The following is a 16285-nucleotide window of genomic DNA, read 5'->3' as shown; positions in this document are numbered from 1 at the left end:
GAGAGGTCCTTTTTTTCTGAGGTCAAAGGTCTCATGTGGGGGCCCTGGAATATTTCCTTTTGGGGGCAAAAAAAATTATATCTTCAAGAAATAGACTGTATTTTAATGTTGTTTTAACCCTTTTCCCAACGAAACTAAGAGATTAAGAGAGAGTTAAAGAACCTCTAAAGAACTATACAGGGGCTTACAGGTTTTATGGTAGTGGTGCTATATAGCACCTCATCGACTCCAAAGAACTGCTGAAGAACCTTTTTTTTTTAGAGTGTACAAACTTATAAAAACGCAAACTGGAGCTGTTTTGGACATCTGGTCAGTCCAGCCCACTTAAGGCATAGTAATGTGTGAAGTTGGTAATACTGTGTGTGGAGGGGTCCTTTTTTTCTGAGGTCAAAGGTCTCATGTGGGGGCCCTGGAATATTTCCTTTTGGGGGCAAAAAAAATTATATCTTCAAGAAATAGACTGTATTTTAATGTTGTTTTAACCCTTTTCCCAACGAAACTAAGAGATTAAGAGAGAGTTAAAGAACCTCTAAAGAACTATACAGGGGCTTACAGGTTTTATGGTAGTGGTGCTATATAGCACCTCATCGACTCCAAAGAACTGCTGAAGAACCTTTTTTTTTAGAGTGTACAAACTTATAAAAACGCAAACTGGAGCTGTTTTGGACATCTGGTCAGTCCAGCCCACTTAAGGCGATGCATGTAGTGAACTATTTTTTTTTCCCCTTGTACTTTCCTTTTCCTCTGCAGTGCTGTTGAGCAATCAGGATTGTATCAAGCTGTGCTGCTCTTCTCTCCAGACACATTTTCTGTTGACTATTATATCCGCCCACTTCCTCTCCTCACAAAGATGTTTTTCTTCTTCAGCATCTGTATTCCCACAAAACATTCCATTAATCCAGGGGGATCAGATCATGTTTCATACCGACTCACTCACTATTATATAACTCTGTAAGGAGCCATTATAATCGTTGATCTGGACTTTGAAATGTTTTTGTTTTTTAGTACCTCAGTTGGGTTTTAGGTGGGTTTTCAGGATGTCAAGCAACCAAATGCCGTCTGCTGACTCGGATCCTCCCAAATTCCATCGACTGTTCAAGTTTTATGACCCTGAAGTGGTGGCAGTAAGTGGATGTGGGCCAAATAATTTGTCATTAAGGAAGACAGATAATGGTAGTTTGGGATCTTACTGTAACAGTTTTCTTTGAGATGTTTTGCTTAATGTTGTTCTTGTTTGAATTTTTCCCTCTCTAGCTTATGGCAATATTATTAGGTTTGTTCCAGCTCCTCCTGACTATACCAACCTACAGCATCAGCCTTGATATAAAATATTTGTTTATGTGCCCCCTCTGTGTTGGTTCTGTGGTATGTTTATTTCACTACTAAGATACTGTAGTTGTTAAAACACAAAATACATAAATGAACATAATGTACACAAAGCAAGCATAGCATATGACATATATATATATATATATATATTCCTTCTTGAGCACCAGCGAATGGTTTTACCTTTTGTATTGGTCTTATATGAATCCCTCAGTTGTTTTTTTTTTTTGTCAATAGAGCAAAATAATCAAGGCAACCAACTGCATTCAACAAATCATTCTATTATATAATATATCCAGGCAGAGGATAGAGTTTTTCCTGGAAATGGGCAGTTTCAAAGAAACACTTTTAATATCTTAAAGGCAGAGAAAAAAGATGACAAAGCAGGCCTCAAAGTCCACAATAGAACTGCCCTATTAACTTAAAAATTAGTCTAGTTTAAGACGTAAACCTTTATTTATGCACAAGGAACTGATGGATTAAAGTTTTTCTGGGAAATTAAATAAATGTCACTGTATATAGTCACAGGGAACTATAAACTCTAGAAGTTGTGTTTTGCAGGTTCCCTGCATATTTATGCAGTTTTAAGCTCATGAGCAGCAGGCATCTAGTTATAATAGCTAGTTTTGCTATTATATCTAAAATGATCTGATAATAATCTAAATAGCTATAATCTAACAATAACTAAACCTGACAATGCAAGATACCACTATTAACTACAAAGTAGATTCATAGGTCAGCCAAGGCCTTAAAAAAACAAAATGCAGTTATTTTATTATGCAATGTGCTTGAAAGACACTGAAATGAAAGCGGTTTAATTAGCGCAATGTTTGAAACTATTGGTTGCTCCGGTACTTCTCATTCTTCTTTTCCAGTGGAACTCTATGGAAGTGTCACAAGGTTTTTTTTTTGTTTTGTTTTTTCAACAGGGTCCCAATTTGCGTACTTATTCACTATTCTATGCCATTTTGATATGCTGGTGATAGGCACATGCATGAACGGAGCACTTGAATGAAGGGGTGAATTTAAAGTTTTTATGGTTTTTCATTATGTAAAAAGGTGAGCTGATGAAGTTTATTCACTTTATATATTTTAGACGTGTAAAACATCCCCATTTCACCTCATTATTTAGTGCTTTATTATAATTGCGTATGTTACATTGCGTGTTTATGTAAAAGAACTACTGAACTGAGCCAGTACACTGAAACAAACTGTTCAAAAGAAACAGTTAGTGAAAAAGAAATGGATTTCCCCATTTGCTTGTTATGGATTACAGGTAAAACTGTTGTGAATGATGTTCAGTTTCTTGCACAGACCAGTCGTTTTGCTTCATAAGACCTCAATATATATCATCAGGAGCCACAGATATCAATTTGTCTTCCTTGATATGCTTTTTATTTATTCTCAAAAATGTCCTCATGTATCCACAGGTTCTCACTCACTGATGGCTTTTGCAACATATATAGTTGGACAAACACCATTTCCTGAGTTCAGTGTTATACTGATGCTAGATGATGTGCAAATATTATATTATGACTAATCACATGGAGTGCTTTCCATCGCAGTCAGAGTAATTCAAAGTACCAAAATGAAGAACTGATGCTGGTGCTGTATTTCATTAAATATATTACGGCATGAAAGATCAAGCCTTGTATATTAAAAAGCACCTAAATCACACAGATGGTAAGAGCTAGTCAATGTATTGGTAAACAACATTTAATAGCTTTATGTGTTTTACATTGATCTGTTTATACATACACCATATATTGTTAGCGAGAAAGGTACATATGCTAATGTTGTAATGCTACGTTGTTTTGTTGTATTACGTCAGTGAAGACTTTTAATAATTTGTTTCCCCCATTCATTTAAAGGTGTACATGTTCATCAGAGAGTCAGTGGATGTGAATTGTTGAACAATGATAAACCAGGTCTAATTCAGACTTGGGATGCATTTGATGGACAAAATGTAGGAAAGACCATCTTCGACATAGAAAAACACGAAGTCCAGACAAAATTAACATGGATGCCATGGGACCAACTAAAAAAACTTCAAATGAAAGTTTTGTACGAAAATGTTTATCATCCTCTTTGCATTAAAGTTTTGCGGCGTTACCTGAATTTGGAAAAAAACAACGTGATGAGAAAAGGTGAGAAAATTAAGCTGATTAACTTCAGTATAATTAAGATGGACAACAGAGCTGACAGAAAATATACGTGCCTTTGAATGTTTTATTATCCATGATAACTATAGCTAAAACCCAACAGTTTTGCAACAGTAACACTTAAAGTCCTTCTCTGTAGTGAAACCCAGAGTCCGGTTCATGAGGAATCCGCTTACAGACTCTCAAAGGCTTCAGATCAGCTGTCTGGCCACTGGTTTTTACCCCCGTCACATTAACCTGACCCTGTTCAGAGATGGTCAGCCTGTGGATGTGTCTTAATGTGACCTGCGATCCTTCGGTCTGTCTATAATTATCGGTGTGCTGGTGTTCATGTGTGTGGCTGTTCTCATCATAACTGCACTCATCATATGGAGGAAGAGACAAGCTGCTGGTAAATGTTCTGTTCAGCCCAGTTCATTACATCTAATACTCAATTAGAAAAAGAAACCAAACATCAGTTCCTTTAGAGACACTCTTTCAAAGTTCACCGTGTGTATTTTTATGTTTCTGTAGTGATACTCTTTATTCATTATTATTTAACTGTCGTTCTTATTCAGGACGAGGATCTGGGACACCACAGATTACTCCCCTACTCCATGTGAGTGCACTGTTTTATGCAGCAATATAAATGTATATATATCAATATATCAGCAACATGTTAATTTTCAGATTCATTTAAAAAACTTTCTAGAGATGACAAAATAATAACTTTTTTTTTTCAGCTTCCGTGCAAGACGAAACATGAAAAGTGAGTCTATATGGCCACATTAATGTCAGGACAATACGTGCAAAGCTTAAACTCAGCATTTGCTTAGAGGATTCCATTGAAGTTTTGTTATAATACCATCATAATTATATTTGATTAAAAGGGCAATGGAATGTAATATAGGTACACAACAATAACAGACAACATAAAAATGAACCTGTGTGGCATGAAATCATATTATTGTTTTAGAACATTATTTCCTGCTGTATTACTGTTTTGTTTTAGGTACAGATGATCTGTCTTATTATTCTTCTACCATGTATGCAGAATATTTTTTCTTAGAATATTTTAATATTTGTTCAGAGAATGGCGTTGCATTTTGGTGCATGGAAGGATGTGTATGTGATTAAATCCCAGAGAATGTAACCAATGAATGAAAGGCCATTTTCCTCAAATGGTTTTCTAGTGGTTCTCAATGGCCCATTGCCAAGACAATATGAAAGAGGTTTTCGTCAATATCTTAAAATCAATTCTAATGTGAAATTGTCTTTAGAATATAATACGGAAGAGAAACTTTCTGGACCTAGACATTATTAAAGATGAAGGATTTTTACATACATTAATATTTAGAAAGCCTACTGACAGAAAAACAATTCAAAAAAAAAAAAAAAAAGGTTTCATCCCCAATAAGTTGATAAATAAAATACCTTTTGGGCAATTTCAAAGATTACGAAGGATTTGTGATAAGGAATAAGATTTTGAGGATAAAGCTAAGAGTCAAAAAGCTAAGATACATGCAAAAAAAAAATGACAAGGAACAATTTGTTAAAAAGTAAAACAGGAACGGAAAATTCTAATAAGGTCTACTTTGTAACAAAATATAGTACAAATGCTGAAATAAATTAAACAAATTATTCAAAAAAATGAGGCATTTTACAGAGCGCTGAATTGTTGAAAAATGTATTCCCAGTTTTTTTTTTTTTTTTTTAAGTATAACTTTTGGGGGACAAATTAGTACATAGCTATGTACCACCTACCAGTCAAAGTTCTTGGTTAGGGGTTGTTTTATCGTGGGAGAACAAAAAGACGATTACTGGATCGATTGGCTGAACACAAATATGCCATCAGGACGATCGGTTCTGCGCAGATTTTGCTCTAGTGTTCACAAACCCCATGATTTTCTGGAAAACAAAATTTTTAAAAAGTTAATCCTTTAACTGTTTTGGCAAAGTTTTATATTTACAAGACAAGAATAGCTCAAACCCTCATATATTACCTTTTGTAATATGCCTCACAATGCACTTTGAAAACCCTTTCAAAGATGAAAACACTAAAGAAACAAAAAACGACAAAATTCTAAAGCTTTTCAAGTTTCTTTTAAATTTTGTTTGTTTTATGTTTTTTACATGTTAGTTTATATTTTTGTTGTTCTTATTTATTTCACATATTCTCAACTTTACAATGCTTTCAGAATACTGTCAAAATACTTTTTGATATGACAATATGACATATATATATATATATATATATATATATATATATATATATATATATATATATATATATATATATATAAACACATATCAAAAAGTCACAGTGACATTCTGCCCATTAATAAGTTTTGTACAATTGCATACTTTATTCTGACAATTGCTTTAATGTAAGATCAACTTTCTCTTCTAATTCTGATGTTTTTTTATGTAGTCTGTGATTGCTGGATCATTTGGTATGGCATCTGAAAGAACTCCTAAGAGAGAACTGGTAAATTCAAGTAACTAGAGCTTCTTATTGGTTGTGAATTGTTAAACTTTATTCTGACATTTACAAAATTATCTGATTTTCTCCCTGTAAGTTAAAAAACTGTCTGATCTCTGGTCTTGCTGGCCTGGTGGGGACACTAATTGGACTTATTCTGTATGGTTATGCTGCAAGTACCTCTCTGGACATCCCTCCTTGCTCACATGAAGACTACGCTTGTCCAGAAACAATCTTTCAAGTACGTGAAAATTATTGACTTATCCTGCCATTAGCCAGTTACACAAATGAAAATAAAAACTGCCTTCCTGCCTACTTCATCCAGAAGATACCACTACATTACAAAACTGCATAATACATGTTATGTGCTGTGACTCACAGTATTTTAATCATGGTTAATGGAGAATGTATCGACCAAATATATTATTGAATACTTTTAAGTTGATTAAAAAAAACAAAAAAAAACATAAACTGATTAAATCTTCTCTTTTTGTTTTGACAGACGCTTTACAAAACCATTTCTGGGCAGCTGCTGTTTTATAATATTGCAGCTCTGGTTCTTCATTGTTTTCTATCATTTTCTGCATTTAAAGGACTGAGAATACATTGAGATTACATTTTCCATACACCACACACTTCTCTTTTTTTGGCACAGATTTTTATGAGCATCTAATCCTTTATATTTTAATTAGTATTTAGCCTCCAAATGATTATCACCACTATTGTTTTTCTGTCCTTGTTCTCTTCTTCTTCTTCTACTTAAAAATGTGAATTTACAATATTGTCATTTACAAAAAAAAATTATATACAGATTTATATACCTTTGTGAAACTGGAGACATAGCTAACTATAAACTGTAAACATTTAACCCACTATTACTGAAAATGGAAGTTTATACTTTGTTATTTTTTTAAGTGGTGCCAATGTTACAACCTTGATGGTATTTTCGACCACTTTGTTTAATTAGCGGTGAAATCATTGCCAATGACACGATCAATGAAACTCTGAAAACTAATAAAATCACAAATGATTGTGTCAAATGAAATGTATATAATTAAATGTGTAAAACACAATGATGAAAACACACAGCTTTAGTGCTTGTAATTCCAAAAGCTAAAATAATGTCTCTTTAGTGCTTATATCTGTAAATGTGTGAGACCATTCTTTCTGAAATATTCAACTTTTATACTTAAAAAAATCTATGTTGCTTTTCTGGTGAAATATTAGGACCAACCCTGCTGCCATGTCACATATGGAATATTCCCGTCACATCGGGGTTTCCCTTTCAGTCAGCTGCACATACGACGATACCATATAAAATCAAAGTTAGGGGAACACTATGGTATTTCCACGAAATGATGAGAATGTCTTTTCATTTTCTACATTATAACATTTTTATATAGTTATTTAAGCCATACTCTAAAACTAAATGTAATATTCTCGTCAAGAAATGTAAGCTGTGTTTTAGGGTGTTTTAAACGTATCTCACTTCCCTAGACAAAATCGACAATGGTTTCATCCAAAGATGGCCACGATATCTGTCAACGAGAAGTGAAACTTTCCCATAAGAATAGGAATATAGCCTGTCAATTAACCTTTATTTGGACTACTTTGCTCGAATTGACATCGATGCGGCTTTACCGGACACACATTATGATGTCTTTCCGAGTTGTTATTTCGTCCGACGCCGTTTTGTATTGAATAGCAACCCGCCTGGCTCAACTGCTCTCTTTCAAGTGAGCTAGCCGTCCTGCTAACCGCGGGGAGCTTTCAGTCTCCCGGAATAATTTCGGGAAAATATTTCTACTTTGTCGCGCTAAATAACGCGCTGCACCTGGTACAGATAAGTGAAGTGTTTCTGGCAGGAAGCGGGTTTAACGCCGAAGACGTTGTCAGGCTCAGCGCTTCCGTCTACACATCTTTACTTCACTCGCTTCCAGTTAAGTTTGATGTTTTTCCATGAGCACTGTGCGGAGAGGACTTTGATTTGCTTGTACCTTGTAAGTATTGGCGGATTCTTTAAGAAATACCAAGCAGGTAGAGTTAAGCTTAGCTTCATTAGCATAATTCCTAGCTATATACTTAAAGTAATCCACAATGTGCTGTCTGAATGACAGAAAACGGCCATAGGTGATCCAGATTACCTATCAATCTTAAAGGAGTGGTTTGATAACCAAAATGACACATACCAAGTATAAACTGCTAGCCTAATTCAATTTAAAAGGATAGTTTACCCAAAAATGAAATGTCTGAAATATTATTAATTATTAAAAATCTTATTATAAATTATTAGCACACATAAGTAAACTTGCTGTTGCTCCTCAGCTGTCCTAGCAAATCAATGGAGAAGCTTCAAGACCTCAGCCAGCCCGAGTTGCAGGATTTGCTGGATAACTCGGAGCGGGTGGAGTCTATGGCACTGGAGTCTGATGAGGTAAGATGATTATGGAGCTTTGTTAGAGATAGTTCTGCCAATAATGAAAATTCTGTCATTATTTATTCACCCTCACATTGTTCCAAACTTATTTCGATGTCCTTTTTCTGTGGAACACAAAAGGAGATGTTAGGAAAGATGTTTTTGCTGCCAATGCTGTCCAAGGTCCAAAAAAGACCTTTAAAATTACCTTACACCCTTAAAAGTAAAGGTTCTTTATTGTCATCAGTGCTTCAGTGAAGAACCTTTAACATCCATGGAACCTTTCCATTGTACAAAAGGTTCTTCAGATTATTAAACCGTTTGTACACATTTACAAAAAAAGTGTAGGCCTATATTGAGTACTGTTGACTTAAAGGTTCTTTAGGAAACCCAGAGTGTAGCAGAAGTTCTTGACTCGCCATATTGCAATTTTATAAATAGCCCAATAAACCAAAGTCTTATCTACTGAAATTCTAAAATTTGCATCAGCATCACCTACAAGGCCTCGCTGCATTGTTGTCAGACCTACTGTGGCACATCCTTACAAGTCATATTTGAATATACATGAACGTAAATGAGATTTCAGAGCCTTGGTGGAGGAGAAAAGTGAGTTATTGAATTAGTGAAGTATTCAGTGAATAACTGGTTTGTTCTTTGCATAATGAATACAGGGTAAATGTTGTATTTCACATGGGTATTTCTCAATCTATGTCTCCGTGAACTGTAATTTTCCTTAATCAAAAAGTAAAATTAATATTAGGTACAGAGACTTTGAATTTGGTGCGAGTGGTTTCTGCAACCTAAATACGCTTGTGATGCTTTTTAGAAAATGCAGCCACGAAAGGTTACAAAGTGCTAGAATGACATAAAACTTTGTTTTAACAGCACCATTGTGGCATACAGTAGTAGTCTGTGGTGTGATTAATGGGATAGTTCACGCCAAAATGAAAATTCTGTCATCTTTTACTCACCATCAAGTTTCTTTCTTCTGTTGAACAAATTAAGATATTTTGAAGAATGTGGGTGACCAAACATTTGCTGGTAGCCATTGACCCCATATTATGAAAACAAAATTAAGAAGAACTTAAGAGCGCGTAAATGGTGACAAAAATTTGGATGAACTATCCCTTTAACCTGCTTATATTATTGAGGCTATAAATGAACATTTGCATTTGCATATATTGCTAATTAAAATATCAGATTTAATTGTCATTTATCCACTCCTCTCTGTTCTTCTAGTCATTTTTGTTTGTTTGTTTCTGGTAATCTCTTCATCACTTCATTCAGAAATGACCACTTATCTACTGAGCTTCAACAGCCATCACGGTGGACTTTATAATGTCTATAGCGTTGTAGCTTTTGTCATGTGTCTGTGTTATTCTTCTGCAGATTCAGAACATTCAGTTGGAGAGGGAAATGGCTCTGGCTGCCAATCGCAGTCTGGCCGAGCAAAACCTGGACATGAAGCCCCGACTCGAAACAGAGAGGTCACGACTGGTGGGAAAATATGCTGAACTAGAGGAAGTGAGGGAGAAATACAAACAACACTGTGCCATGAGAGGTAAGGGAAAGGAGGAATGATTTGGGTAAAGTAAAGATTTCAAAGAGAGTACAGGAATGAATTATGGGTATAAATTGATGTAAAATGACGAGGGAGAGAAATTGATTGTCAGAGCAGGTTTTGTAAAACAAGGAGAGGTGAGTTGTTTTTCTCTGAGAAGAAATTAATTATGTTAATCATGTGGTAATGATGTGCTTTTGTATTATCCTGTTTAAAACAATGTGGTATTATCATGAAGAATAACAAAATATAATATATTATAATTTGCATAGCCCTTTTGATGAAATTCATGCTCAAAACCAGATTAACATTTAAGATTTCTGTTTATAGCAAAATGTCAGTTTTATTGATTTTATTGGAAAGGGTTTTTTTTGGGGGGGGAGTATATTTTTATACTTTATTGAATACATTTTCCCTATTCTTTTTCTGTTCAGCTGTAACTGAAATGTTTATATCTTAATGTCTTAAAGTCCTATTGTTGTATATTGGCAAGTTATTGAAATAAACAAAATCTTAAGAAAAATAGAATGTACACATCTTAGGAAAGTGTGTAAGTGTTATATATGGAAAATAAATTCATTTGAATGTTCTAAAAGAGAAGGCTTAGGCAGTGTGACCAATAGAATGAATCTTTTAAAAAATATTCTATTATTAGCGCTGCTTTTATTTCGCTCAATGAAGTGAAATTAAAATGACTTAACTTTTGTTCACAATACAGTTAAACTGCACTGGCAGTTTTCATGGTACTTCAAGGCACCCTGCAACCATTAACCTTTGAACAGATACTGGAATTCTATATAGAGCATGTTGGAGTTTCTATATAGAGCATGTTGTTCAGCCAGAAAATCATCTTCTATGTGCGCATATGTCTGTCATAAAGTGCTGTTCTATGAGCTTGTTTTGTTCTTGCACTCATTCTCCTCCCCTTTTTTTTGCATCTGTGACATTACATCACACAAAAGCTATGTGTCTGGCCTCCGTAGTCTCATTCTCCTTTCTTTCTCTCAGTCTATTCATTACTGCTTTTTCCTTTGTTAAAATGATTGCGCATTTCTAGTCAACTGATTTGTTTGCATAACAGTTCTCACTTTTCAGTTTCTTGCTCCGTTACAAGCCAGCCTATTTATGTGTCAACTCTGTCCCACTTCTGTTTCTCTTTTCCCTTTCCGTCTCTGCAGACAGCATCATAGGGCAGGTGTCTCCGGAGGGGCTGTTGTCTCGGCTGCAGATAGAGGGCGCCAGCACAGAGGCAGAATCAGAGGTGGGCCCCCTTGGCTTTTATAATCGCCTATTTTCATAATTTTTCTGTTGATATTGGAATTTTCGTTGTTTGTGAAACTGTCAGGTATGCTTATTGATTGTGGATAAAAAAAAAAAAAAAAAAGATTGTTTGGGGAAACGAACAGGAATGAGTAGGAAACATCCGCTTTTGCCTTAAATAAAATCAGTTATTTCTTATACCTTTCCATCATATTAACCTTTTTAGTTGATATTAAACGTAATTATTAACATCAACAAGACATTTTTACATTACATACTGTATGTAATCGCTTTAAAAAATGATAACATCCTGCACATTCTAATGATGAAAGTCTGGAAGCCTTGATGTAATCATAGTTTATTTATAAACGCAAGCAATCAAAAGTTTTCAAAAATATCAGGACATTTTTATGTTTATGTAGAGAGAGAGAGAGAGAGAGAGGGGCTGTGTATATATGAATTACCACCGTTTTGCCACGTTTCTCTATTAACAGTGAAGCTGTGGCTTTAATTCCTTTAGGAACAACGATGTTACCAGCTCCTTGTTGAGAAAGATAATGTAGCTCTTGAGCGATTAAGCAATTTAGTTGATAAAATTGCGGGGCAGCGCTAAAAAGTTTGTTCCTGAATGTCTGAGTGTGGCCGCAGTGTGATCTGTGTGAGTGACTGAGCGTGTGCGTTAGATACAGAAGACAGCGCGTTACTTTAGAACTCTTCTAATTTTTATTTTTTAAACATCGAGAGTGTGTTAATTTGTGCAATGATAACCTACCAGCAATGTAAATATGATTTTTAAAAATATATTAGAATGAGTACATTACAATATAAACTTATTAGAACGAGTACATTATTATTTATTGGCTTAAAAACAAGATGCAAACAATCAGAATATTGTACCTGGTGGGGAGTGCCCAATGTAAACATGAAACATATGCCATTACCTATATTGTACTGTGGTACAGTTATGGAGGTCCTTCATAATGCAGAGGTCAACTACCTGCTCTGCCAATAGTTAGAAATGGCACTATAGTATGCAGTGTTTAATAAACGGCTGTTTTACTAAATTCTGCTGAGGCGAAATTCAGTGCAGTCCCGTATCGTGATACGTATCGTATCGTGGCCTCTGTATCGTGATACGTATCGTATCGTGACTTTGCTGGTGATACACAGCCCTAATTTTAACATGACTATATAAAGAAAGGGGATCAAAATAAAAAAAAATGTATCCTTCTGTTCACCAGTGTAGCATTTAATTTAATCTAATCAAAATAGTAATTTAATAATAATATAAGTGATTGTAACTGAAAGTAATTATAATCCAATTATGAATGATATAATATTTTAAAATTACTACTTTAACTGTCCTGGCAAAGCCATCAAATAGTCTAAGCAGTTATTACTCTAGTCTACTAAGAAAATCTTATGCAATCCTTAAACGGATTCTTTGAACCGAGATCTTGCAAATATTTTTTTTGTAAATAGAAATAGAATGCTTTGCAAAAAGTATGTTTAATTTGATGTTTCTAAGGTGAATAAAAATGACAGTTTATTTAAAAAATACTTAGTGTTTGAATGGTGGTGTATATTCATATTTAAAGACTTGTGAACTACTGATCTCCTAAGCATTATATAATATTCTAAAACTTTTATGGTGTTACCAACCCCACAGGATTTGTAAATCACTCAATCTCTTTCCCTCAGGTTTTAGCAGACGAGTTTCTCGAAGGTTCGATATCGCTGGACTCCTTCCTCGAACGCTTCCTTTCCCTCCGCTCTCTCGCTCACACGAGACGAGTGCGCATCGAAAAGCTGCAAGAAATTCTCAGCCTAAAAAGCAAAGGGATAGGAGATGCTACAGTGACATCACAAACCGGTGCCAATCAGGATGCTGGATCATCATCGCAGTGGCAACAACCGCAGCCTCAACAGCAGCAGAGCTCCAAAATCAGTGCACCCTCCAATGCCGCCACTTCTGCTCTGCCCTACACCCCCTACCCCGTTGCTCCCCCCTCTGCCTCCACAGCGGGCACCACTAACCCTAGCACAGCATTTCAGCCCTACCCCAGCCAGGGTACCCCCTTCCCTCCATCGACAGGCTACACAGCTCCCAGGCCTGCGTTTGGTCCCCCCAATTGCCCGTACCCCACCCAACCACCATTTCCTGCCCCACCGTTTGGGCAGTTTGGTCCCACGGCCGCCCCGTACCCTGCTCCATATGCTTATGGAGGGTACAACTACCCTACAGGCCCCAATGGCCCATCAACCCAATCACCCACAGCTAGACCACTTTATAGGCCCGGTTTTGGGGTACCACAACCGTACTCCTGAGCCACTCTGTGTGTGTCTGTCTTTCTCTTTTTCTCATGATCCTCCCTCTCGTCTCTCTCCCACCTTTCTCCACCTGCTCTGCCTTTTCCTTCCCCTCAGATTTGTGGTTTGTGTACCCATGTCACATCCTGTTCCTGTCTGAGGCTTATAAAGACACTTGAGATCGAGCGTGCGCTTGTTTCCCCCATGAGACCTCAGTCAGAGACTCAATACGGGCCGCCCAGTTTAAACGGCTCAGTTCCTCTCCATTTTAAAGCATGTTATCAGTTTGCAAAATCTCTGATTTATTATTATATTCAATGACGAAATGCTTTTTTTTTTGATGACATTGTGTTACAGCTCAGCCTTATTTGGCTGTTTTTTCCCCCCGATCATTCTGTCAAAATTGTACCGAGACAAATACGCCACACTACATGGAAGCGTTACGTTAGCATTAGGCTAATCTCTTGTCTATATCAACACCAGAAAGCACAGCACCATTTTCCACTCCATCACAGATGAAAACTCCTTAAAAAAGCAGAGCGTATTCTTTTTCATGAATAAATTTAGACAACTTCCACGTGTGCAGATGTGGGTGCGGTGCGTCCTGTTATGAATGCTTAGTGTACCAATGCGCCATCTGATCACTCCAAACCTTCTCGATACCTCTTTTGCTCCCTCTTTTTTTCTTTCACACCCTTCCACTCCATTTATTTAATACACCGCTTGACAATGATTAAAAGGAATAGACTATTGCTGTAAGTTCTCTAGTAGGGACGGTATACTTAACAAATCAAACTGATATTAAAGGGAAACCGGAGGACAAGGGATTATTAATATAGACATATCTATCTGCTATAGCACAGGATTTGGTGGGGCAGTTGAGGCATAACATAGCACAGAGCATATGCAAAGAATATAGGTGCTACATAACATGCTTACTTTAGAAAATATAGCATTCTTTTGTGGTAAAACTATGCAGATGAATGCCTGGCTGCATATTTTACACTGAATTTAGACACAATGAGACATTTGATGGTCTTGTACAGCTAGCCGCCCAGTTTGTTTCAGTGGCACATTGCCCTCAGAATCATAACATGGGTGGGATTGGAGCCGGTTAACCATCAGAATGCTTCATTTTGTGGTTTGATTTGAGTCCACCTTTAGATTCTGCCACATGAATACTCTCACTAGCCCACAGCTGTAGGCCCATCCATCCAAACGGCCTGTGCGTGTCATTATGTGGTGTTATGTAGATCTGTAAAAGCACCATCTATTTGAGGTCTCCTTGTTGGACAACCGGAGGACCATGTGAATCACACTAGCACTCCACACTAACCGCCCCGAACTCTTTGGCAACAGGAGCTGGGAGTGGGGCCTTCGAACCGTCAGCTTTAGAATAGGCGTGTGGGGTCTCTTTATTTTTGTACTTTAAAGCAATTCAAAACCAGAGGCGTCCTCAATCAAGCCTCAGGTGGCTTTATCTTAATTCATGAACTCAGTAATTAAGACTCAGGTTTGTTGCAAAACCCCCACGTTTAGGTTCCCTCCCCAGCACCTGGAGCGAGGGAGAGGGGTGATACGACACGAGGATGAGAGAAAAAAAAATGGGATGAAAATTGTATTAGCACATTGATTTGCAGCATTAGAGGAAAATAAATTCAATTGCATTGTTTGTGATGACTGTAACCTGTTAAAAGTGTCTTTTTATTTTTATTGTCCTTTTTTTCGGGTGTGAATATTAAACACTGAAGTTGATCTACAATTTCTGTGTTGATTGGAATAACTGGCTTTTTTTCTGACTCTTATTTTTATTTTTTTTTAGTGAATTAAATACTTTTATTCAACACATCGATCAAAGGTGACAGTAAAGACAATGTTACAAAAGATTTCTATTTCAAAAAGATGCTGTTCTTTTGACCTTTCGATTCATAAAAAAATGTATCACAGTTTTTACAAAACATTAAGCAGCAATACATTGATAATATGTTCAACACTGATAATAATATTAAAAATGTTACTTGAACTCCAAATCAGAATTATTTCTGGAGGCTCATGTGAGTGACACTAAAGACTGGATTAATGGCTGCTAAAAATTCAGCTTTGCCGTCACAGAAATAAATGACATTTTAAAATATATTCATATATAAAAAAAAGTTTTTTTAATAGTATTTCACAATATTAATGTTTGTACTGTATTTTTGATTTAAAAAATGCAGCCTGGGTGAGCATAAGAATGTTTTTCAAAAAAATGTACCGACCCCAAACATATAAATGTGTGTTTCTTTTCTTTTACAGTACAATCCCAATGTTTTCACAAATTTACAAGAAAAGCAGTGGTAGTTGAGCTCATTGACTCACTTTTGAAGGCTGTTTAAATTCCGTTCATATTGAATCATAGCCGAGAGTTTCAAGAGGGTGTTGGGGGAATTTTTTGGTACAGGTATAAAACCCAGTCTTTACGGCTCTCTCTGCGACTGTACGATATGGTAAACCAACCCCGGCGACACCTGAGAAAAATCGAGAGAGTGAGGGAGGGAAAGAGGCGGCTGGGAAAGATTGAATGAAAAGAAGATATGAGTAACAGTGAAATGAAAGGATAGATGTGGATATCGGTGGTTTTGTAGCCGTAATGATTGCCGCAGTTTATTCCTGTGAGCACGATTAATCATCTTTGAGCAACTTGCGAGAGTGCGCCGTACACCACAAGAGACTCAGTTCCTGTATGCAGTGACAAAGATTTTGAATATGCAGATTTTTTGTTGCTTTATTGTTTACTTCCAACCATCTTT

At 36.3% G+C, this 16285-nt stretch overlaps 1 protein-coding gene and 1 pseudogene across 2 annotated transcripts; both read left to right on the top strand.

The window, feature by feature from the left end:
- The first annotated feature begins 2752 nt into the window (after positions 1-2752).
- On the top strand, positions 2753-3821 carry LOC107551350 (DLA class I histocompatibility antigen, A9/A9 alpha chain-like; annotated as a pseudogene).
- Positions 3822-7443: 3622 nt separating this feature from the next.
- On the top strand, positions 7444-15258 carry LOC107551318 (vacuolar protein sorting-associated protein 37C-like). Of its 2 annotated transcripts, XM_016232880.1 has the most exons (5): positions 7444-7949; positions 8275-8383; positions 9755-9926; positions 11105-11187; positions 12888-15258. In XM_016232880.1, the coding sequence occupies exons 2-5, from the start codon at positions 8291-8293 to the stop codon at positions 13512-13514; spliced, it is 975 nt and encodes a 324-aa protein (XP_016088366.1). In that variant the 5' UTR covers positions 7444-7949; positions 8275-8290; the 3' UTR covers positions 13515-15258. The 2 variants fall into 2 exon arrangements, with proteins under 2 accessions (XP_016088366.1, XP_016088372.1); XM_016232886.1 differs by lacking the exons at positions 7444-7949; positions 8275-8383 and adding an exon at positions 9131-9209.
- The last annotated feature ends 1027 nt before the right edge of the window (positions 15259-16285 follow it).

This window comes from Sinocyclocheilus grahami, unplaced genomic scaffold (genome assembly GCF_001515645.1).
Source record: "Sinocyclocheilus grahami isolate Dianchi unplaced genomic scaffold, SAMN03320097.WGS_v1.1 scaffold17.1, whole genome shotgun sequence".
NCBI classification, from domain to species: domain Eukaryota; kingdom Metazoa; phylum Chordata; class Actinopteri; order Cypriniformes; family Cyprinidae; genus Sinocyclocheilus; species Sinocyclocheilus grahami.
This window is presented reverse-complemented; position numbering and strand designations above follow the sequence as displayed.

Coding starts and splice junctions, on each gene's coding strand:
- LOC107551318 (XM_016232880.1), top strand. CDS start 8,291: ATGGAGAAGCTTCAAGACCTCAGCCAGCCCGAGTTGCAGGATTTGCTG. Junction 8,384..9,754: donor TGGCACTGGAGTCTGATGAG/GTAAGATGATTA, acceptor ATTCTTCTGCAG/ATTCAGAACATTCAGTTGGA. Junction 9,927..11,104: donor ACAACACTGTGCCATGAGAG/GTAAGGGAAAGG, acceptor CCGTCTCTGCAG/ACAGCATCATAGGGCAGGTG.